Genomic DNA, 24,262 nt, shown 5'->3' with positions numbered 1-24,262 from the left:
TGCAAAAGTTATGAGGCAAAAATTAGAATACAATAAGAATAAATACAGTACACAACTGTACAGAATAGAATAAAATAAAATACTATATACAGTAGAATAAAATAAAATAAATATACAATAATATAAAAATAGAATACAAATACAAATACTATATACAACTGAGTAAAAATACAACGATGACAGAAAGGATTATTGCACTTAGTATTAATGCATATGTATGGATGTGTGTGCTTGATCAGTTAAAGTTAAACACTCCAATTATTCCTGTGATAAAAAAAATATTCTGTTTCATAAGAAAACACATAACCATGAATGTTGGTCATTCCTGTTTCTGACCTTCTGGATATTTCTGAAGTCACATTGATGTATGAAACTGTACCTTGATTCTCTCTCTGTAGGACAGTGATCCGCTCTGTCTGCACAGCCAATGAGGCGGTCAGCTCTCTCAGCGCACTCTCACTTTATTTCATCACACGTCTGGAGCGCTGACAGACTGATGGATTTTTCTCTTTCACAACCACAAATTAGTCAATTCTTATTAAGAAGAACAAAAAGTCAAAGATTCTTAGAAAAACTGAAATTAATGAATTTTTTTAAATTTAGGTTTTATCACGTCAAACTCCATGCTGCTGCAGAGTACTTTGTGCTAGAGGAAGGAGATCAGCTGACTATTGTTTTATCTGCTGAGCTGCACTGTTACAAAAAACATCCTAAAACAACGGTAATGTTCCAGCAGCTGGGCGCCAAAATACGACCGTGAAATAACAGAAAATAACTGTCCCATAAAAATACGGTTATTTCCAGTAATGAAAATAGAGTTTGTTGCGCTAATTTGACATGGGATTCTGCCTTTTCCAAGTGCTTTTAGACATTAAATTAGGAACATTTTTACGCGATCAAACAATGAAATTACCTATAAACAAGGTCACTGAATGTGGAAATATGAATCATAATACGTAAATATACAGTTAACCGTTGGTTTGAACAGTAATTGATTGCATGCCCTGGGACAGACTGACAGAGGCGAGGCTGCCACATCTGCCCCTTTGGCCATCACTAGTAGGCGGTAGGTGAAGAGTCCTGACCACGGACACAACGACGAAGAGCGTCCGAGCCGGGGCGCGAACCGGCAATCTTCTGATCACAAGGCGAGCTGCCAACTCTTGAGCCACGAACGACCTAACAAGCAATGATAATAATACTTATGTGATGAAACACAAGCTTATAGGGATCATTTTATATACTTTTCCATAGCATTACATTTGAATTCGATCTTTCAAATAACGGACAGATATTTGTGAGATCATGATACATTTGTGAATGTATTTTAACAATCTAAATATGCATATGCACAGACAGATACATTTAATAATCATGACAATTATGTTGTATTACATTACAGTGATTTAACGTTAATTTACATTCAAAATGTGAAGTCAAAGTCTATTTATGTAACTTTAATGATATTCTACAAGAACAGAACATTACTGTAAAATACCTTCATATTAGGGTTTTTTCCTATGGTCGCAGCGTTACCCGCGACCTTGTTGTTAGTTCACATTCATTGGCCGATGCTCAGCGTCATGTTATTTATATTAATTGCAATTCCTACCTCTACATTTCTTTTTCAAAATATATAATTAGCACAGCGTGTCCGTGCAATGTTTTACACTGTGTCATGCAGAGAAATCTTAACAAAGAAGCTCACAGAGAGAGATTGAGCTTGTTATTTAACCCCAAGCTGGTAGGGGGAGCTCCTTATTAAAACACTTGCCGTGCTACTATGTGCCTCAAGGTTCAACAACAGCACAACAGAAGTCACTCATGGTACAGCACTCTCTCTACAAAACAACAACTGTCAGTGACGCTGCACCACGGCGTAAACACAACATTCAAGATAACAGTTAAAAGTAACGTAACCATAAACAATAAAACAAGAACATCTAAACAGCAGCACGTGTCCCAAGGCATGATGGGAGACATTTCTGAATGTATTTTTACGATCTAAATATGCATATGTACAACAAAATATATTTAACAAACAAGTAAATTGTGTTTTATTACATTTACAGTGATGTTATGTTATTTTACATTTGACGTGTCAGATCACAGTCTACTTATGTAAATGTAATGATATTCTAGAAAACCAGTACACATCTGTAAACTACACAGTAAAATACTTTGACATTACTATTTTTTGGAACAGTGTGGGTATATTCTCCCAGAAGAACTGTTTCAAATAAATATAAATTCAGTGCAGCAGCTTCATATAAGCAGCTTCTATATACACAATACTACTATATACACCTTTAAACTCAAGAGTTTAAAGGTGTATATAGAAGGGTTAGTGTACCTTTGCTCTAACCCAGGGCAAAGGGGATTTGATTCAGTTTCATCGGTTTCATACCAGGTCAGTTATGTAAGTCCCAGTATGTGTGGTATTCAGGGATAGCGTTACAAGTAACGGCGTTACTAACGGCCGTTACTTGTAGTTGCACGGAAGTAGCTGTAAGTAATCTAGACGCTACGGCTTTAAGCAGCTGCGCTCCCACGGACGGTGATCACGAGCACTTTCTGGCACAACACCTGGAGCTCATGGGGCGAAACAATCGCATGAGTGCTGCTGTTTGACTGAGGAAGAATAAAGTAGTCGTGATAAGACAATCACATGACCACTTAAAGACAAAGCAACAAGGTGACATATACCAGTTTATAAACTGTGTTGATCGGCCACGTAAAACCAGAGTCATGATAAACAATATATACGCGGCGTTTTTTCCTCAATAGTTTCGTCACGTTTACTGTCTAAGGACAGCGCAGCGAGCACGCTCTGCTTATGAGCAAACCAAAAACATAAGCGTACGCTCTCTCTCTCTCATGAGATGTGAGAGATTTGTGACGTTTAGCGTGTTTGCAGTGTGTAGTTAATGTGTTGTCTTGTGTAGTTAGTGTGTAGTGTTGTGTAGTTAGTGTGTAGTGTTGTGTAGTTAGTGTGTAGTGTTGTGGATAGTTTTGTGTTGTGTGTCAGAACAATGATGCGACTGCTGTCTCCAGGTAGAAACAGGAGTGATACACCTGCTGCTGTCAGACCTGCAGGTATCAGGCTGTGATGTTTCCTTTATAGTGGACAGAAATATCTGGAGTGGCACAAATAATTTGTGGCATCTTATTGAAGAACAGCTGATTGTTCTGTAAATGGTTATTTAAAAAAGGGTTGAAGGTGTAAATGGATGCAAACAACTTTGTTGTTTGCAAAACTTGTGCATATGGTTTTAAAATTGACAATTTATATTTGCATTTAAAGTTATGAAATATGATCATTAAACATGTTTGTGGTTGTTACAGTAAAAAATATCACTTTTTCTGAGCTCACTCTCCCTCTTCACCGATCAAATCTCGCTGTGGTAGCAGCTTTAACCTATGTGAGTGAAGTTGGCCCCCCACCTTCTTCAAATCCAACTGCCAGAGTGGTACAGCAACAACAACTTGTCCCTGAATGTGGAGAAGACCAACAGCGACTCTACTTCCTCTGCAAACTGAGAAGCACAAGAGATTCAACCCCCATTATGAGCACCTTTTACAGAGGCACAGTTGAGAGTATCCTCACCAGCTGCATCACTGTGTGGTATGACTCCTGCACTGGGTTCTGCAGGAAAAAATGACAATGGGTAGTGAGAGCAGCCGAGAGCATTGTGGGGACCTCTCTTGCCTCCCTCCCCAGGAGATCTACTGCACCTGCCTATCTGGAAGGTCCTCTCCATTACAGGTGACTCCACTCATCCCTTCAACAGCGTCTTCAGTTTGCTGCCATCAGGAAGGATACTGAAGAGCCTCCGGGCCAGAACCAGCAGACTGAGAGACAGCTTCGTCCATTGGGCTGTCAGGATGCTGACCATCTCTGAATCGAGAAGGGGGGCCCAAGGGTACATCTTTCGCCATCCTACAATGCTGTGATTGTAGCCATTCCCCACTTTCTGTGAATGGTACTCATGGCCATTGATCAGTAGGCTTTGATTAGTTGTCATTGATCAATGGTCATAAGAATTTGCATACTAACAATCATGGAACTAACCCCCCAGCACATTGTTCATTCAGTGGCGCTAGTTTCCTTCACTATGCAAATGTACTGTTTATAAGGTTGGAGAAACCTGCAGTCAGCTGAGACTGAAGAAGTCACTTGGATGAGTGACGAAACGTTTCTCCAACTGAAAATGTCCAGATGAACAGAATCAACCTTTTGGGATTTACTTACCTGGATGATTAAGCACGCATCAAGACGTTATTTTATTAAAAATTTTAAAATGTTAGCAGCACAAACAAAAAATTTTGCAGTACAAACCAGCACAAACGTAGCACAAACGTTTGACATCAATTTTGTTTGATTTGGGTAATGTGGGGGGGCTGGTTGACCTCTGATGACCTCTAGAAATTTTTATTAATATCTTTAAAATGATAGCAGCACAAACAAAAATTTCTGCAGCACAAACCAGCACAAACGTTTGATACCACTTTTGTTGGATTTGAAGAAGGTGGGGAGCCAACTTCACTCACATCTTTAAACTCGGTCTGACCCAGGCTGATAGAGGGGGCACAGTCTGGATTGCATTCCAGCATTGTGTAGGCTGTTTTTCTATAAAACACATGAAAAAAATTGGCAAACATTAGCCTGCAAAGCCACAGTGAATAAAGCAGCATAGCGCAACGAATTCAATTCAAATCAATATAAGACTTATTTTTAACCTACATCAACAATTATGTTATGATAAATTACGTAATAACTACAACAGCAGACTGACCTTTGTGGAAATGCTTGGAGCAGACTATGATGTTAGCTGGAGTGTTCTGGGATGTTATATTTGGTCTTTGAATGGCTGCAATCCAGGCCATCCGTCGCCTCTTTGTTACTTCGGAAACATGGCTCGAACAATTTCTCTTCAACGACGTAATCCGATAACAACCGATCTCTTTACCCGTCGGCTTCCCATGGCTGTCATGCGACCGGCTATTGCAGTTAATAATACAACAGCTTCTTGACATTTTTGTGTTTCTTTTTTATCGCTGTGTGACTGTTTTCATGTGAAAGCCTGCGTGCGCTAGTACCGCTTGCCTCTCGTTCCCAGAATCCTTTGCTGTTTTGCCCCTGAATGACGTCACATTTTCAATCTCTATAACATAGCTCACATTAACAGTGCAGTGGATCCTGCTTGTGCCGTGATATTCAGGACTGCAAACCGAGCAGCATCACTGACTTTCAGCTTGTTGTGTTTGTGGATATATGACTGACGTTAATTATCCATAAAACATCACATTCTCTGTAAGATTAAAGTCAACTATTGAACGGCGTATATTTTAAAGTAAAGGCTTTAAAACCAAGTTAGTACAAACATCGCTAATGTCACATAACTTTGCCGACATGTGGCCAACAGTAATGCTTTAATGTTCCTCGTTATTAAACATTTGCACATAAATAAGTGACATAATATTCAGTACTTTCAAAAGTTTACTCTTTGGCCGCCCTGCTTCAGGCATCCGTCGTTTTTTCCCAACAAAAACATCCACACCCACCGCCGCGCTATGAATTGTGGGATATATGGGACCACGAAGTGTACACCAGACCCAGCCTTCAAATTTGGGGAAAGGAGCTCTTACATGGCTATGATGTTCCACAGTTCCAGTTTGAGTGGTTCATTCGTATAGTATTCTGTTGCAGCTGCTAGAGAACGGCATCTTCACTTTTGTAAAAAATGAGCTGAAGAAGAGTCCAGGTGAGCCAGAATGCTCAGAGGGTCTGAGTGAGGATGGTTTGCAGGGTGAGGACGAAGAGCAGAGGAGCAACAGACAGTCATTTCTGAAGATCGCAGTGCAGTTCCTGAGGAGAATGAAGCAGGAGGAGCTGGGTGACCATCTGCAGTACAGTAAGACTATTTCTTGAAACACTTTCTAATGTCTCAAGATATGGACCAACATAATTAAAACACTCTTTCTTTTAAGAAAGACCACAAACAGTCACCCTGTGTGTATTATTAAAACACTTGATACTCTTTGCTTTTATATATTTTTTCTTTTTGGAAACTTCTGCAGCAGTTTGGAATAGCAAACTTAAATCTAGGCTGAAGAAGACATTCCAGCATTTGTTTGAGGGGATTGCTAAAGCAGGAAATCCAGCCCGTCTGAATCAGATGTACACAGATCTCAACATCACACAGGGAGAGACATCAAAGGTCAATGATGAACAAGAGGTCAGACACATTGAAACAGCATCCAGGCAACCAGACAGACCAGAAACAACAATCATACAAGAAGACATCTCTAAAGGCTCACCTGGAAGAGATAAACCAGTCAGAATAGGGATGGCATTGGGAAAACAGTGCTAACACAGAGATCAGGGGGTTCACTGACACCCAGAAGGAGGACTACATCAGGAAGAGATTCAGAGATGACGAGCAGGCCAGCAGAGCTTTTCTCCCACATTAGGATGTCACGAAGCCTCCACATCATGTGCCACATCTCACTGTTCTGCAGCAGTTCTGGGGGATGTATTAAATACTATAGAGAGGGGACAGCTGCCAAAGGCACTGACTGAAATATACATTTACTTCCTCATGGCTCAGGCCAAAGTGATGAAGGTAAAGCATGACAGAGAAGCTGAGGCAGATTCACATTGGAGTCCAGAGAGCAGGAAAACTGGCTTTTGGGCAGCTGCAGAAAGGCAACTTGATCTCCTATGAATCAGATATTCATAGAGGTGTGCTATAAGTACCAGTCCATTTACAAAGGTCTGTTTATTTATGTTGCTTGATGTGTTTGCAGGCTGATTACCGAGGAAGGATGTGCTTCTCTGGCATCAGCTCTGAATTTTAACCCTTCCCATCTGCTGGAGCTGGACCTTAGCTTGGTCCAGTAGACTCAGGAGTGGAACTGCTCTAGGCTGGACTGAAGGATCCACACTGGAGACTGGACAGACTCAGGTACAGGTATATATTTCTGTTTTATTTTAATAATCTATTGGTTCTGTTTCTGCTTTGGCTCTCGGAGGAGGCGGATGCATCTTTCACCCCCTCCTTCCCTGCTTGCTGCATGTCCTTCTCTAGTCTCATCTAACTGTAACCCTGAGAGAGCCTCTCATTCTCACTCTTGTTATCTAAAACCTAAAGAAGAAGAACTGGATTTGATCAACTGGTCCCTTAATGCAATTGAAACTCTCTTCTCGACGAGAAGCCTGGGTTTGGGAGAGGCCGAGTGTCTTGGAGGGACATTCCCTGCTGGATACACGATGGACGGGTGGCAGAAGTGGCACCTCGCGTGCCTAGCCGGACTGTCTATGAAGGACATTGAAGACATCTACCTATTTGGAACCATGATAATGGGCCTCTTGCTGATCGGAGCTGGCTTGGCCCTGGCTTATCGGAAAGTGAAGAAAGTGGTGAATGCTGTTTAAAACCCCACAAGGCCTGTCGTTAATATCGAAAATGTGGGAAGAGCTGCGAGTACTCAGACTGTTCTTACTGAACGCAATATGGGAAAGATCTTGGAGGAACTCACGGCTTTGAAACGGGAGATACACCTGGAGACCAGTGATGGACACGCCAGCTGGAAGCTTGAAGGCCGAGGCTGATAACACTTGAAGGTTGGCGCCGACGAGAACAACAACAATTCTTCCCAGACATACGAGAACGAGAAAGAACTGTCTCTCCTGCCCGTTTCCTCAAGGCCACCTGCGTAGGCTGCGGACTGTTGTTCTCTGCCTAACAGGCTAAATGTCAGGGCTCGGTGTGCGGGCAGGTGGAGATGTGGATCCAAGTGCAGGACTCTCAGACGGAAATATAACTGAAAACTAGTGATGTGACGTTCTGTGTCGAGGCTTCGAAGCTTGTGTCGAGTAATGGAGGGGGCGTTTCCGCGATGCGCGTATCGAGGCTTGCTTCATTTATGGGAGGAGCTGAAAATGATGACGTCCGAAGCCTCGCTGCCCGGCTGTACCACGTGACTGGTTCATGAAGTGGTTCGAACTTTGCCGCGAGATATGACAGCGATACAAACCCCTCAGACTTCATTCAAAATGTGGGTGTTTGATGGAGAGTTGCGGTTAGTGAGAGTTTGGAGACCGTTTGGAGGTTTATGAGAGTGAGGAAAGTCAGGAGAGAATGGAGCCAGCTAAGAAGAGGAGGATGTCCTCCCCTGTGTGGGAACATTTTGATCTTATTCCTCCCAACAAAGTATGTAAATTTCTACAGAAGATGTATTTTCATAATACTGATGGTGCAATACAATTTATGTTGAGCTGTCTTGACTTTTGTACAAGGTGAAGTGTTTGCTATGTGTCAGGGAGCTGGGATATAACAACAGCAACACCTCATCCATGTTTAGGCACTACAGAGCTTTGCATGAGAATAAGAGGAACACCGATTGTGGAGCAAGACCAGGTGAGCCATCAAATGTCGTGATAATATAGCATGCAGTAATGTTACTAAATGATATAACAATATTATACAACTGTAATAAGTTACGTGTGTGATATTTATATTTGTGCTTTGTCTTTATTGTCTTTCCTCAGGAGAACAATCTCAAATAGATGAAGACCTGGTCAGCATGGTGATTGAGGACTCCCAGCCATTTAGCATTGTGGAGGACAAAGGATTCAAAAGATTTGTTAAATCATTAAATCCTAGCTATGTTCTCCCCACTAAAAAGGTCATAAAAGCAGTGAAATGTAGTTTTTACAGAATAAAATGTGAACAGGCAGGAGTGTAGCTGTCCATACCTTAATGTTACAAAAGCACCACCACTGTCCACACCCCAACCACACCTCACCTCACAGTAAATGATCATTTCCATTTTAAGCATTTCCAAATGATCATTTTCCATACTGCCAGTATAAATATACACAGTATACTGCCATCAATACAAAATGCATGTTTTACACACTCCTTTTGTTGTTGACATTTACAGGCTGTGTGCAAAAGGCCACACTCTTCAAATTCATGCCAACTAATATTTTTACGTCCAGTAGGTGTCCTGCTAGAGCAAATGAAGCTTCAAGAAGCTTTGTGCTGGGGTGAACCAATTGGATGAAAAGCTTCAGTGCTTCATGAAGCTTCATCTGCCCATCACTACTGAAAACCACAGCTTTATTGCTGGCACCAACAAAACAGAAACCAAAACATGACAACACTAACTGGAACACACAGGCAGGGTCTGAGGGTACGACGCGACACCGAGCATGGGAAAACACAGGGCTTAAATACACAGGGTAGTAATGAGGGAATGGGCCACAGAAGGGAGACACAGCTGGGGGAGATCAGGGCTAACGAGACGGGGGAGCTAAGCTGCACACACTAACATAAGACAAAGACTTTCACAACAAGAAACAAGAATTACTAAACCAGATGCAGACATGACACTGAGAGACGGACTAGACACTGAACAGAAACTGCAATACACATGAGAACCCAAAACCTAAGAACTGATCCCTCACCAAGAATAACAGAAACAGATCTATAATGATAATAAACAAAGCACCAGAACATCAGAAAACAATCCATAATGCAAAAATAAACCAAAACATAATAAACTCAAAATACCGGGTCCAACGGACCCAGAACCGTGACACTAAAGGACACTTTCTCAGGCTAAACAGGACACAGATCCTGACTCATGCATCTGTTGAGGAAATCTGTTGAGAAATTCATGTCAGCGATCACAGATGTTTTTTAATATATTTTTTATATGATGTTCTTACACTCCTTGAAATTTGTTAAATTTAAGCAGACTTGTCCTTTACTTTATGTGGAATATTAGAGTAGACATCTATGAAACTTGGACCAGACGTGGAATGTGTTGAAAGTTAGACGTCAACTACTAAGGATGATTTTTAAAAAAATTTTGAATATGATGCAACCAGGCTGTCCCAGTGCAATGTGTGCGCGTGCGCAGTCACACATGCAGACTTGCCGTGCACACTCACACACCGCATTGAGACAGCCTGGTTGCTGTTATTCAAAAGAGTTAGTGGTTTATATAATTGCAAAGTGTAATTCATTGCAGTTAACTTTTATTTGTTTAATCGCTTACACAAGTTTTGAGGTGTGGAATAAACTGCAATGGAGTTTGAAAACAAAAAATGTGTGTGCGTGGTTGAAGGATGTGTTGGGGGAAGGTCTTTTAAAACAAAGGTGTGTTTATAGTGTTTTATATTTAATATTCACACTCGGGAGAACAGCTCAGAGATCAGGATCTTGCCCTGGACATGTGACTACAGTCCTTGTGTTTCTGTTTGTTACTTTAAAGTGATCCCTCGGGTATTAAGCAGTTTTCCTTGTTAATAACTGTTTGTCATCAGTGATTTGGAGCTTCATTTTTCTCACTGAATGCATGCTTGCAGTTAAAATTGTATTCTTATCACCTTGTTGCCCTTCTTTGATATTTTTTAATTAGATTATCTACAAAATAGTTAAATAAGGAGGGATCATGTGGAAAAACTGCCCATGATTTATTAAAATACAGAAATAAATTAAACCATCTAGCAATTAACTCAGATGACCCATTATAGAAGAAACAATCCCAGCCATCGAAGCAGTTAGGAGAGGACCCTGCAGAGTCTCGATGAAGATGGAGGCTTGGAGCTCATCACCCTGGTCATTCCACACACCAGAGTGGGGAGGTGGGTTGCATGGCTGAGTGTCTGAAAGACAGAAGACCAGTGAGATGTAAAGCATGCAGTAAAGGCTGATTATCTTGGAGAAGGCAGAAAATGATTGGACCATAGAAATGATCTCAGCACTTGTTTGAGTAGTTTTTTACTAGCAGCTAAACATTTAATTTGGGTATCCAAATTTAAATGATGGTGTGAATTTTAAAAATAGCACCAATAAATAAATAAAAATGCATATTACGAGTTTACAGGAGTTAGTGGGTATTATAGAATATAATAAACATTAAGCTGCCTTTGAAAACGTTGAGTATGCTTATATGCACTGAGTTTTTGTGAAAACAATGTTGATACATTTCGGTTTGGCAGCCCGCGAGAGCCACAAAGTGTGGAAACAGCGCCATAATTTTCCATTAGGTCGTTCAGCATCAGGCGTTTCCGTAGTGTAGTGGTTATCACGTTCGCCTAACACGCGAAAGGTCCCCGGTTCGAAACCGGGCGGAAACACTTATTGCTAGAAGACGCGTTTTTTATAAAACACTGTATTATGTGATGTGTGAAAAGGCTATATTTATAAAATGACGACAAAATGATGATATCTCAATAAAATAATATATTTATTTAATATGTAGTGACAGGTTATGTATAATACAATTATGTATTATGTCATCTTGACATGTCGAGATGACATTAAACTTTTTAAATATGCATGAAAAGAAAACAGAGGTGTCGGTCTACGTGAGTCCACGTCTGTGGATTTGTTACCCTTGGAAGTGTGTTTTTTTAAACCTGTTGTTACTGACCTCGATTTTAAGTTGGACAGACAAATTAGAGCAGTGGTGAAGTTCGGTTTTTATCATTTAAGGTGACTGGCAAGAGCGAAGTTGGTTCTTTCTAGGCAGCGCCTCGAAACAGCGATCTATGCTTTAATTTCTTCCCATCTGCTGTAACTGTACACTGCTATGGTTATATGCTCTCGTAAAAGAGAGCAACCCTGTCCTGGCCTCCCTGCACTGGCTGTCTGTGCCTTTTAGAGTTAATTTTAAAATTCTTATGTTTGTTTTTAAATGTTTTAACAATCTTGCTCCGCCTTACCTCTCTGAGCTTCGTCGTGCCTACACACCCTGTCGGTCTCTTAGGTCAGCTGACCATCTTCTTCTGGAAGTAATGAGATCCAGGAGGAAGCTCAGAGGCCATGGGGCCTTTACTATCGTCGCTCCTAAATTATGGAATAACTTGTCCTTCCACGTTAGAGAGGCCTCTTCACTGTTTTAAAACGCATCTTAAAACCTATTTTTATTCTTTGGCTATTGGCCTCACTGAGACTTAGTTTATCTTGTAATTAAATTAATTATTAACTAACAAATTAAATATGTTACTTTTATTTATTTTTTTCTTTTATTTATATCATATGTAATTTTATTATTTAGTTCCAATGTACAGCACTTTGTGTCAGCTGTGGTTGTTTTACAGTGCTTCATAAATAAAGATGATGATGATGATGAAAGGTCATAGGAAGACCAATGTGAAACTGTATAACCTTATTTATTAAATACTACCTCGCTGCTTATGTACTAAACCTTTCAACGTTGTTAGTACCGGTGTAATATATTTGTGGCCACACGCGTGTTTGTGGGGGCGCTGTTTCTTGCTGTGTGATCAAAATTAAAGTAATTCGTGGACATCACACTGATGTTTTTCTTGTGAAACATGTCGGTACATCCTATTTAGTTTTTTATAACCTACATATGTATGATATTTTTGAATATGAGGAAAAAATCTAGAATAAAAAAGAAAAACAATAAAAAAAGATGTTTCCGCCCGGTTTCGAACCGGGGACCTTTCGCGTGTGAGGCGAACGTGATAACCACTACACTACGGAAACTGCTAGTGTAAGCTGGCGACGTAGCCAAAAATATGTATTACCAAGAAAGAAACAACGTTAACTGCAGTCATTTCTATAGTAGTAAAATTAAACGATCTAAAGTCCAAAGTGCGAGACCTTCTTCGTGTTTTCCAAAGACGACAAACGGGCTGTGAGAGTATTTGCCGGACTCAAAGGAGCTTGCAAAGAAAAGCGTCTGGAATTCTTTAAGTTGCTTGAAGACGTTTCACCTCTCATCCGAGAAGCTTCTTCAGTTCTAAGGTCAAATGGTGGAGAGTCCCAGATATAAACCTAGTGGGAGTTTCCCCCCACAGAGGGACCAAAGAACCCCCTGATGATCCTCTAATCACCTGAGCCAAGGTGTGAAACTGGGTGTGGGTCCCAATCAGCCAGAGTTTCGGGTGCGTTCATTGTGAAACCTGGCCCCACCCTGTCATGTGATTTCCTGAGGTCAGCTGGCCCAGGATGTGAGTGGGCGTTAAGGCGTCTGGGGAGGGATCTCAAAACTGGATTATAGATGGGACACAGCTGGTGTCGTAAACCCCGCCTCTGTTCAAAGATGGTCGCTCACAGTGGACATAAGATAAGATAAGATAAGATAAGATAAGATAAGATAAGATAAGATAAGATAAGATAGAACTTTATTAATCCCTCGGGTGGGTTCCTCTGGGAAATTCGGTTTCCAAAAGCACAGCACCGACAGAAGTTACAGTTACAGAATATTATATATATATATACACACACACACACATATATAAATACAGAGACAAATATAAATAAAATATACGAAGGGGATAAATAGAACAAATAGGAATAAAAATAAAAATACAAGTGAATTGCACATTTCAAGTATTGAGTCTATTGCACCATTGACTATTTACAAAAGTATTGCACAAGGTATTGCACAGTGAGGTGAAGAGGCACTACAGCTTAGTTGTTCCCCCCTCCTTTGTCCTCCTGTTTCCCCTCCCTCTCCCCTCCAGAGAGGAGTTAAACAGTCTGATGGCGTGTGGGACAAAGGAGATAGACATAGATGCTTCTTTAACTCCTCTTTCAAACCATCTGTCCTCTCCGTCCAAAATGTGAACATTGGCATCCTCGAAAGAGTGTCCTTTATCCTTTAGATGCAGATGGACTGCTGAGTCCATCTGCATCATTTGACCTTAGAACTGAAGAAGCTTCTCGGATGAGAGGTGAAACGTCTTCAAGCAACTTAAAGGAGTCCAGACGCTTTTCTTTGCAAGCTCCTTTGACTACGATGACCTGGATGACTGAGAACCTTCACAGACATATTTGCCGGGCTGTGTTGAATATAGATTCTTATACACCGTTTTATATTTATTCTTTATTCTCAGAGTATTAAACCACACCGAGGGGAGAAACAAAAATGAACACATTAATTTAATGTTTATATAAAGGTAATAATCAGATTCTCCCACAGTGTATTCTTGTCTTCCTCTGTGAAATCTCCCACTCGGCTGCCAGCACACTTATCAATAACTGATTGATCAGATGCTGCCAAAACCACCTCTTTCACCTTGGTTCAACTTTGTGTGACCCCCAGTGTTAGGGTAGGCGAAGCCACAGAAACATACCGTGTGTAGCTGATTCAGCCTCAGATGTTGGTCCTGCCTGATCTGAGCGACAGCAATGTGACTGAGGATGTGTCACATGGAGCAGCGACATCAGCCTTTTCCAAATATGACCCCCATTACTGATGAAACAGCCTGAAAATGAGCTCATTCATCTAAATTTATCTCACCGTCACTTATTACCTTCTCACTGTAAACAGAAAAGCGTGGGCAAAGCAGACCCACGTGCCTCTCAGTACGTGACTTCACCCATGTGTGTTTGTTTGTGTTTCTTTCGGATTTGTGGTAGTTCCTCCTGTCCTGTTGCAAGAGCTCTGGCATGTCACAAGTTCATCTGAAAGCCCCCCTGAAAGCCCACACAATCAGCTGCTGGAGTTTGTGTTTCCCTTTCTGGAAGGTTGTGAAAAACAAACGAGGGAAACTTTCAGCATTTCTTCAAAAAAGGTTGGAGCGTGACTCCTTCAGCTTTTACAATAATTCATCCAGCGTTAGTAAATCTGAAAGCACTTGTACTCTGTTTTAGTTTTGTAAGCATAACAAACACAGGCGTTATTCTTAATTATTATCATAAAAATTATATTACAGTTGAGAAGTGAAAGCAGCAGAATTTCCTTCTTTCTGATTGTTGAAATGTTCACAAAGAGGAAGTAAGCCTTGCCGTGGCACACACACAGTATAAAAGCTTCGCGTCTGTTGTCTTTCAGCTCAGTTGGACTCCGCTGGTGTGTTGCTTCTCAGCATGGAGAACATCTACGTCAGGCACTTGGAGCTGCTGGGCTACGAGAAGCGCTTCTTCCCGAGTCAGCACTACGTAAGGCTGCAAACATCTTATTCTGCTGCCCTAAAAAGTCCTAAAAAAAACCGAGTGTAGAATCTTTTTTAACATCACCAACAGCACCGAGTTCAATTCTGAGGGTCGAGAGTCTTTAAACGTCTGATGAACTGTGAAAGTAGCTCCTCTGTTTGTGCCTTTAAATGTGTGCAGGTGTACATGCTGATGGTGAAATGGAGCGACCTCTCAGAGAAGCTCATCTACAGGACGTATCCTGAAATCCACACTTTCCACGTAAGTCCATCTGCACCACGAAATAAAGGCTCTGCTCAGTAACGTTTGGACAAAATAAAGTTCAGTCGTCAGAGCTCAAAAATATTTTGTTTTCATCACAGAAATCTTTGAAGGACATGTTTCCCATCGAGTCCGGTCAAATAGAAAAGAGAGACAGAATCATCCCCTCATTGCCAGGTAAGAAAGAGGAAGCTCTCCTACTGTAGGTAAGTTATTTATATGTAACACTGCAGAGGTCAAAATCAACACCTCAGCAGGTAATCATATGAAACCACGGAGTAGTATTAAAAGAATAATTTCCAGTCGTATCTTTTCTGTGTAAAACCCCTCCGCTTTCAGGAAGCACCTGTGATTATCAGCCTCTTGCGGCCGGGCTCACTTCTGCTTTTCCCCCAAACGCAACACAGCTGAAATCAGCCGGTGTCTAAATGCAGCTCTTGAGCAGCAGTTACAGTGAAATTTAAATACAGGAGAAAAAATACGTTACGAAAAAGAAGAAGTGGGAGAACTGTGATTAATTCTCCCAAGAATATATGGCAACACGAGTCAGAGCAGCGCGTTGCACTGGTGACACAACACACAGGTTACTTTGACTGGTCACAGCGTGCAAAGACAGCAGCTGTGAGACGTGCAGACTTTTAGAGACATTTTAGGGCATTTCCCGTCTGATTTTTGGAAGTTTGGATCCTTTCATTTTAAACAGAAACATGCGAGTCCTCGTTTTCACTGTCATTTTCTGTTCCTCTTCAAAGAAAACAGAACTGCCACCTTACACACCCCTCTTAGGAAACTTTCATTACAAAACAGCTGTTGCGACGTGAAGGACAAGACAAAACTGCATCTGTATAAATATATTTAAATATATCTTGTAAATATATTATGTTTGAGATGCAAAAGTAGGGGAGTCTTTTTTTTTACAGTGCAAATGTTTCGTTTGCTTCCAAACAGCCAAACCTTCTTGTAGTTTAAAGCCATTCTCCAGGTTTTCTGAAGATCTTTCAACATTTTGAACATTGGCTGCTTTCTTACTCAGTTTCAGTCAAGTTCATTAAAGCATAAAACTGCACCTTACTCAAATAAACCACTGATGTGTGTCCACAAAACGGACAGTTTGGCAAAGAACCAATTTTAAATAGGTTCTTTAGGGACCAGCAGTCTGTCTCCAAACACATCGTCTGTTCCCGTTTCTTTAGTCGAATGTATGAAAAATTCAAGAAGATAACACAGGTCAATAGTGTAATATTACGGAGCCCCGCAGGGGACATGGGAGGAAAATCTCGCAAAAGTCCGAGATCTCCGAGTAATCAATTATTACTTAAACCAACGGTTAACTGTATATTTCTGCACATTTACGTATTATGATTCATATTTCCACATTCAGTGACCTTGTTTATAGGTAATTTCATTGTTTGATCGCGTAAAAATGTTCCTAATTTCATGTCTAAAAGCACTTGGAAAAGGCAGAATCCCACGTCAAATTAGCGCAACAAACTCTATTTTCATTACTGGAAATAACCGTATTTTTATGGGACAGTTATTTTCTGTTATTTCACGGTCGTATTTTGGCGCCCCAGCTGCTGGAATATTACCATTGTTTTACAATGTTTTTTTTAACAGTGTATAATATAGTATTTTTGCACTAAGAAGGCGATTCCTAAAGATAGCTGACAACTTGGCACATCTCGTAGCATCCATCCAACCACTCGTGTTTTTCCACCCATCTAATTCAGACAGATGGGTGGAAAAACCCATCTGTCTGCTTAATGCGGCATTAAGCAGCATGGGGGGTGACATTTTATAGTTCAGTAGCCCTGCACGGATGGATGGATGACATCTCTGCTACAGAAAGCATTGACTGAGGCCAAGGCTGGATGTCTCTTTGCAGCCACAGGCTCTGCATCTTTTACACTGACTGTAGATCATCCAAACAGGAAGCTCTTCCTCAGTTATTGCAGGTGCAGAAAATTGAGTGTCATCAGTTTAGCAGTGAAAAGTTGGTAGCATTTACTGAGCATAAAAGAGGACCTAACATGGATCTTTGAACAACAGTTTCCTGTTGTTATAGAAAACATTACCCCAAAGACACAGACTGTGTTTCTGTCCTCAGCTCCTCGGTGGTTATGGGAAAGCGAGAAGTCAAGAGAAACCACGAAGAGCACCCTGGCTGAGTACTGCCAAAAGGTCATCAGCCTGCCGCCTCACATCTCCCGCTGCAAACACCTCTCCAGCTTCTTCAAGGTCCGACCAGAGGATGAAAACCCGCCTGCCCCAAACACGTCAGTACATCACGCACGTCTCTGTTCACGTTACGGCAGTTAAACATAGAACGATGTATAAATGACCCTTTCCTCCTCAGACTGAAAAGAGCCGAGACCTTTTTGGTGTCCAGAGACCAGGCTCGAGACGTGGCGTCCGGTAAGACTCACTCACACTCACAGCCTTCTATTATTCACGTGTTACATTCTGTAATTCATTCAGGACCACTATGGTCAGAAGCAGCAGTTATATTTGGTGTGATGGCAGCCATGTCCTTCTAAAAGGTGAAGGAAAGCACAAGACAGAGCAGACAAAAGATGTGACACTGATTAGATCAGAGACCCTGAAAGGGAGGAGCTGAGGAAAAGGTGGGCTGCAAAGAAACTTGGAGAGACCAACGTGTCTATTTCCTGATCCCACCTCAAGATTGTCCTTCATAACTCTGTTTCTAAACAGACTGTGAGCTCTTTGATCAAATGTTTTAATAAAAACAAAAGTTGGGTGTGATTTGTTTTGGCCACACGGTTACTGGGCACATGTTCAGAAACTGGAAGACATCATCATCCAGATGTTGCAGGTCTTTTTAATGAGACTAAAACAGATTCTTGTGTTTGACTTCTCAGAGATTTCCGCCCCCATCATCTTGGACACCTACAGAGTGATTGCGGACTTCGAAAAGTCGACCAAGTATGAGATCACTCTGCACACCGGTGACCTGGTGGAAATCGTGGAGAAAAATGAGAACGGTGATAAAACAACTGAATCTTTTAGAGTTTATTTGTTATTCTGAATTTTAGAGCCTTCGTCTTTTCCCTGAAATTTTTATTTGCCAGTGATTGTTTTGTTTTGTTTTTTCTATAAACCACATCAGGTGAAAATTAAGACTTGCTATTTGGTTTGCTAGCCCCACCTCTCGAGTGACTAGTGATTTTTACCACACATCTGGTTTTTATATACATTTTAGTTCTGGCCTGCCAAAACTTTGCATGTTTCTTCTGATTCTTCTTTAAAAGGAAGCCTACCAAAGGGCACTTCTTATGAGCAGCACGTCCATCATTTCCTGGTCGTGCTGTCTCTGCAGTAAACGACCATATAAAGAAGTCAGTGCGATGAGTTGATATTAGAGGAAAGCTTTTGACTCACTGGGATTACGCATACATTAGTTACCCACATTCTTTCTTAATTTCAGTAAAAAGAAAAACAACAATAATCAAACATGTCTGCAGGTAAAAAAGACAAAACGTAAAACAGCATAGTACAGAGTTTATAATAAAGGTACAGATTTTAAATCCCTATGTTAGGGGAAATGAAAAGATACAAATACTCTGAATGTTTTTTGTTGTTGTTGATTTACTATTCAGTGATGATAAATTCTAGAGAAACAGGAAGTTGGTGTTACGGCACAGTTAGTCAAGTTTTATGGTGACACTGCCTGAAAAAGAGGAGCTGGGGGGGAGGAGAGGTTGCAAAGTAGCTTGCAGATGCAGAAGGAAAACAAAAGTTTTGCTCTGATTGCGCCTCGAATTGGTTTAAGTAGAGTTTTATGTGATCTGTCTTGATGCATGCTGAATCATCCAGGTAAGTAAATCCCAAAAGGTTGATTCTGTTTATCTGGACGTAACGTTTTCAGTGGGAGAAATGTTTCGTCGCTCATCCAAGAAGTCACTTGGATGAGCAACGAAACATCCTCAGGAAACTTAAGGAAGTCCAAGCTCCTCAGCATGACCCGGATGACTGAAAACCTACACAGACATCTAAATACCACCTTTACCACTCTGACTTTTACTTCAGCTCTTGTTTCCTACTTCTAAATTATGCCACTTTGGTCCAGAATCTGCAGTATTTCCAGTCACAGTATCACACACCGTATATATAAAAGAAGGTCTGAAAGGTGAAGCCAGTGCAGAAGCGTCTTGAATGTGCATTCTTCCTCATGGCCACCGGGGGGGTTATTTTTAAGCCAATAGAAAACAACCCATCTTCTCACTTTAACGCTGACCTCAGTAAACACTTAGCTGAATAATTTATGTTGGTCTCGAATTTCAAGCCTTACTGAGTGACGCTTGATGTTCCTGCTGTGATCAGGTTGGTGGTTCTGCCAGTATGAGTCAAAGCGAGGCTGGATTCCCGCGTCATACCTGGAGCCTCTGGATGGACCGGACGAGGCCGAGGACGTTGAACCCAACTACGAAGGCAAGAAGCTCTGGTTTTAATCCACCGTGGGTTGTGGCACTCTTTCTTTTAGGCACACGTTCATATAAAATGCTGTGTGTCACTGCAGGAGACGAGCACATCACCATCCAGGCCTACAAGGCGGAGCAGGACGACGAGATTTCTTTGGAGGTCGGTGAAACTGTCGAGGTCATCCACAAGCTACTGGACGGGTGGTGGGTCGTAAGGTACGACGAGTCCTTCACTTCAGAGCCCCTTCAGTACATTTAACAGACGCTTGATCTCACAGACTCTGCATTCATAAAAAACACAGATTCAGAGAGGTTTTGTACTTCGACACCGGTCTCAGTTTTTAACATGGAACCACTCTGCTTGTTTCCAGCTCCTGGAGCTTGTCCTCCTAAAAAGACAGCCTACAGCCATAGCTGTGTACCTGAGATGAACATATGAGGGATATCCCCTTTCTGTATGACACCATACAGACTGCACAGACAGTTTATAAAAAATATATTTTTATAAACTGTCTGTGCAGTCTGTATGACACCATACAGACTGCACAGACAGTTTATAAAAAATATATTTTTATACACTCAGCTCAACTCAGAAAGCAGGTTGCCTAATGTGTATTTCTCAGACATGGTGCACTGTAGGGTTATAAAGTTAAAGAAAAGCTGTTGTTTGAGACTAATTCCACATTTGTAAAGTTCATTGAACCTTTTTTTCCTCTTAAACGGCTGTTTTGTACAGGAAAGGAGACGAGACTGGATATTTCCCCTCTTTGTTCCTGTCGAAGGCCGGAAAGAGAGAGAGATTGAACCCGGGTGGGCAGAAGCCACCACCTCGCAGGTCTGTGCCTCATCTTAAAATACATAATGAGCTGGTTTCTGTTGCCAGGTCTGCAGTGCCTCCTCCATTCTCATACTGGCATTTTACTGTGTAACATCAGATTAAAGGGAAGTGAGTTGTGAAAAAACCCTCAGGATGTGATTTCATTTCTCCTTGTTGCTTTGTGGTCCGCTTATGTGCTCATAGAATTAGAAATTCCAGAAAATGCTCTGCAGGAGTTATTTTTGGGTGTCTGGGTCATTTTTCTGCTTTTTAATCTGCCACAGCTGACAGGAAATCAGCAGCTATGTAATAAAAACAGATAATATTACCAATTTTGTGTAATTACAATTTGCAGGTTATGTGACCTTCAGTTACCCCCAGATGCCCATTATGAGTTGGGTTAAAACACTGAGGACTGAGGGATTCAGGTTAAATATTTGATCTCAGCGATGGATACAGGTTGGATAAATGCTAAAATACAGGATACATTAATCCAGGGGACGTTGAACCTTTTGAGTCAAAGGACCAGTTACAGGGGAAGAAATCTTCCAAGAGCCTCAGATTTAATACTAAACTTTTGCAAACTGTTTTCCACCCAAGAAGAAACAAAGTCTATCACCTCACCTTTTTTGCAGCTTGTAGCTGTTCCAAACACTTAACAAACCCACCACCTGTCCTTTATCTCCCTCAGATCGACCATCAGAAATGCCAAGAGCATTCATAACAAGTCTCGCCAGCGGCTCAGCCAGGAAACCTACCGCCGGAACAGCCGCCGCTACTTCCAGCAGAAAGGCAGCCGGCTCAGCGAACCACAGAGGAACTCCAAGAATGCAGCAAAGTCCCCGCTGAAGGAGAGGAAGAACCAGGGTAATGACCACGTGTCCACCACTGTCTTAAAAAGTCTTAAAATCTCTGAAGTAAATAAAAAATACATTTAGCAGTATTCACATGTTTGAACATCTACTCTTTTAAAGTCTTTGAAAAAATGCTAAAAGGTTTTTTTGTTTGTTCTTTCTTTTGTTAAATTAATTGTTTTTCAGTTCGTTCATTTTAGAGGTGTCAAAGCAAATATGCTACTGCAAACAGAAAGCTTTTGAGGCATGGCTGAAACTGATACAGGGGGATGTATGTGGGAAACCGTACGCGATCTGCTCCACATGATGGAAATCGAACTAAAAATGTTCACACACACTGGAAATCTCCCCATATTTGTAATTTTCTCTAACAGGACATCAGTCTGTGCTCCTTTGCATCACTTGCAGGTAATTTGATGTATAAAAACACATCAGAGCCAAACTGAGAGGATTTTTGACTTCCTCGTAATCCCATTTTGCAACAAAATGGTTGGTTTGTTACAACCGAGTTAGATGCGCAACAGAGAGCGCTAACTAGACAGTCCTCAGCCAATAAGAATGAAGGGAATTAAATGGGTAAAACTTCATAAAAACCATGTACAGATCTCAGCCACAGAGAGACCTTTTACCAACACCAAGCCCAGACATACGATTGCATGAGGAAGGTCAAAAGGCATAAAAATCTTTGACAGGTTGAATATGGATTCAAACTTGCTTCATAATACTGGAACATTTTAGTCCCAGGAGGAGGCCAACGATCCACTGAGATGTCCAGCTATCTTTATTAGAACCATCAGAGTAAACCTTAGAGCGTTTTGGTTCCTTCAAAGGCCTGTTTGGGGATTGGAAGCTTGTTTTAGGGTTTAAAGGTAGACTTGAATTCAGGGCGAAGGTTGAGTACATGTTTGTGGTGGTTAAACATCGTGTTAAGAGTCTTGGAAATACATTAATGAACAGTTCTTGTGATACAAATTCGGAATTAGGACGATATTTGACAGGAGCAGAGGTGGAAAGTAATGAAGTACAAATACATATGTTACTGTACTTAAGTAGACTTTTCAGGTATCTGCACTTTACTTGAGTAGTTTGTCTTCCGACTACTTCTTCCCTACATTTTTGAAACAGGCTTGTTTGCTTTAACACATTTGAGACGAGTTATATTATGAAACATGCTGCGAAACAAAGTGACGTACTTCAGCTGTTACTGGAGTATTTTTTAACACTAGTATCTGTACTTCTACTTAACTACAGAATGTCTCTGATAAAGTTGTGCCACCTCTGGACAGGAGTCTCAACCAGACCATTAAAACCAAACAACTGGTGACACTTCTGTTTCAGTTAGTGTGAACTTGGTCTTTAATGTTATTCCTCGAACCCCGGGCTGACCTGCTCGTGTTGCTGTTTCTGACTCACAGATAACATTCCCGAGATGTCCGGCACCAGCTCGGAGAGCGAGCTAAAGAAGGAGGCGCCGGTCATCCCTCCCCGACCCAGCCCAGAGCTCATCTTGGAGCGCTGCACCGACAACACCTGCAAGAAAGTCAGCATCCACAAGTCACCGTCCAGCTCCTCAAGCTAGCACAAAAAAGATTTGACGGAGCAATCCTTACAGAGCCGTTTTGTTAACAAGAGTCCTAGTTTTAGAAGACCTTCATGTTTTGAGTTTTTAGATATATTACAAGGTGTGGATAAAAGGGCTGGAAATGTACTATGATTTTCTAACTGCCATCAAACACATGGAAAGACCAAAAAGCAGCCACGTGTCAGTAAGTTATTCATTGGTTTGTGAACACGTCTTTAATTCAGCCTTTCAAACATTTCCTCACTTCTTAGGACGAAACGTGTTTTTCTGGAATTGTTTTCAGTGGCGTAATAATCCATATTTTCTAGCAGATGGACGGTCAGAGTAAATGACAAGTGTAAAGTTACGTGGTTTGACTTTAGGCAGCAGTACATTTTGTTTCAGAGCTTTATCTTTTAAAGACTCCATGTTTTATATCTTTGGACTACCAGAGCAGCTTTGTATGATTCGAGTCCAAAATAATGCCTGTTTGTCTTACACTGGGCTTGAGCGCAGCTCCTAAGTTACTCCTCTGTCTAACATAAGCTGTTTTAGCTCCTCCTCTTTTAAGCCAGCTTTCTTCTGATTGGCTGCCCCTCACAAACAGGTCTGAATAGCAGGTTGTCTGCTGTAGATGTTAATCTCAAAGATAACACCATTAAATTTTATTATGATTATAAGCAGTATTGAAACTCTGACCCACCTGCACCATTAACATGTAAATTTGGAACTTTGGTGATAAAAGAATAACCGTGTCTTTGGCACATTTTTATTAGTTATCTGGGGGTAAAAATGCTTTGTTTTGTTGTAATTTGTAAGCTTATTTTTAATTTATGCCAAATATCAGCACAAAAAAATGGTTTCGGAATAAGTAAATACCTGCATTTGTGGAGCATCACCTCACCTTTTTATTTGCTTGTTGTCCTATTTAAAGTGTACATGTTACGCGACTCTGACTGTCATACCTCTATTTTTTTTGTAAATTGCTTTATAAAGTATAAAAAACAGTTCGAGGTGTTCACTGGGTAATTTACTTTTATTAGAAAATAAAGGCCATTGCACAGCACATGTGCTTTATGTACATGAAACACTTTATGTAATTTTTGGTGATTCAGTCATCTGTGGTTGCAAATTTTAAAGCCATCCTGATATCTTCTCCCACCAACGATGTGGAGATCCAACTTTTTTAGATCCAGTTAAAATCAAGGTACTCAAACAGATGCTCTGGAAAAATTCCAGAATTCTTGGAACAGAGTTTAATACACCGAATCATATGAACAGCAAGAAAATACATACAAGGTATAGCAAGATAACACATAGCAGAAAGCAAGCAAAGCAAACCCCCGAGGTGTACAGCCTTAAGCACAGACAGCAGAGCAACACAGAGACGGACGCCTCTG

The 24,262-nt window shown here is 41.1% G+C and overlaps 1 protein-coding gene, 1 long non-coding RNA gene and 2 other non-coding genes across 4 annotated transcripts; 2 read left to right on the top strand and 2 right to left on the bottom strand.

The window, feature by feature from the left end:
- Positions 1–385: 385 nt before the first annotated feature.
- Positions 386–8,296, bottom strand: LOC145431498 (uncharacterized). Its single transcript, XR_013911823.1, has 3 exons — positions 7,543–8,296; positions 4,797–5,869; positions 386–4,630 (listed from the first exon to the last, which is right to left on the bottom strand). It is a non-coding gene; the product is annotated as an uncharacterized LOC145431498 (long non-coding RNA).
- Positions 8,297–11,082: 2,786 nt separating this feature from the next.
- On the top strand, positions 11,083–11,155 carry trnav-aac (transfer RNA valine (anticodon AAC)). Its single transcript has one exon. It is a non-coding gene; the product is annotated as a tRNA-Val (tRNA).
- Positions 11,156–12,460: 1,305 nt separating this feature from the next.
- On the bottom strand, positions 12,461–12,533 carry trnav-cac (transfer RNA valine (anticodon CAC)). The gene has a single exon. It is a non-coding gene; the product is annotated as a tRNA-Val (tRNA).
- A 2,275-nt stretch (positions 12,534–14,808) lies between these two features.
- On the top strand, positions 14,809–23,872 carry ncf1 (neutrophil cytosolic factor 1). Its single transcript, XM_026181284.2, has 11 exons — positions 14,809–14,936; positions 15,111–15,191; positions 15,293–15,368; positions 17,299–17,467; positions 17,548–17,606; positions 18,071–18,193; positions 19,533–19,640; positions 19,729–19,846; positions 20,367–20,465; positions 21,139–21,314; positions 22,717–23,872. The coding sequence occupies exons 1-11, from the start codon at positions 14,865–14,867 to the stop codon at positions 22,878–22,880; spliced, it is 1,245 nt and encodes a 414-aa protein (XP_026037069.1). The 5' UTR covers positions 14,809–14,864; the 3' UTR covers positions 22,881–23,872.
- Positions 23,873–24,262: the final 390 nt, after the last annotated feature.

Source organism: Astatotilapia calliptera, chromosome 10 (assembly GCF_964374335.1).
Source record: "Astatotilapia calliptera chromosome 10, fAstCal68.1, whole genome shotgun sequence".
NCBI lineage: Eukaryota > Metazoa > Chordata > Actinopteri > Cichliformes > Cichlidae > Astatotilapia > Astatotilapia calliptera.
This window is presented reverse-complemented; position numbering and strand designations above follow the sequence as displayed.

Excerpts from the sequence above, each read along its gene's own strand:
- ncf1 (XM_026181284.2), top strand. The coding sequence starts at position 14,865 with ATGGAGAACATCTACGTCAGGCACTTGGAGCTGCTGGGCTACGAGAAG. Across the intron at positions 15,369-17,298 it reads AATCATCCCCTCATTGCCAG|CTCCTCGGTGGTTATGGGAA; the intron begins GTAAGAAAGAGG and ends TTCTGTCCTCAG. Across the intron at positions 19,641-19,728 it reads CGTTGAACCCAACTACGAAG|GAGACGAGCACATCACCATC; the intron begins GCAAGAAGCTCT and ends GTGTCACTGCAG.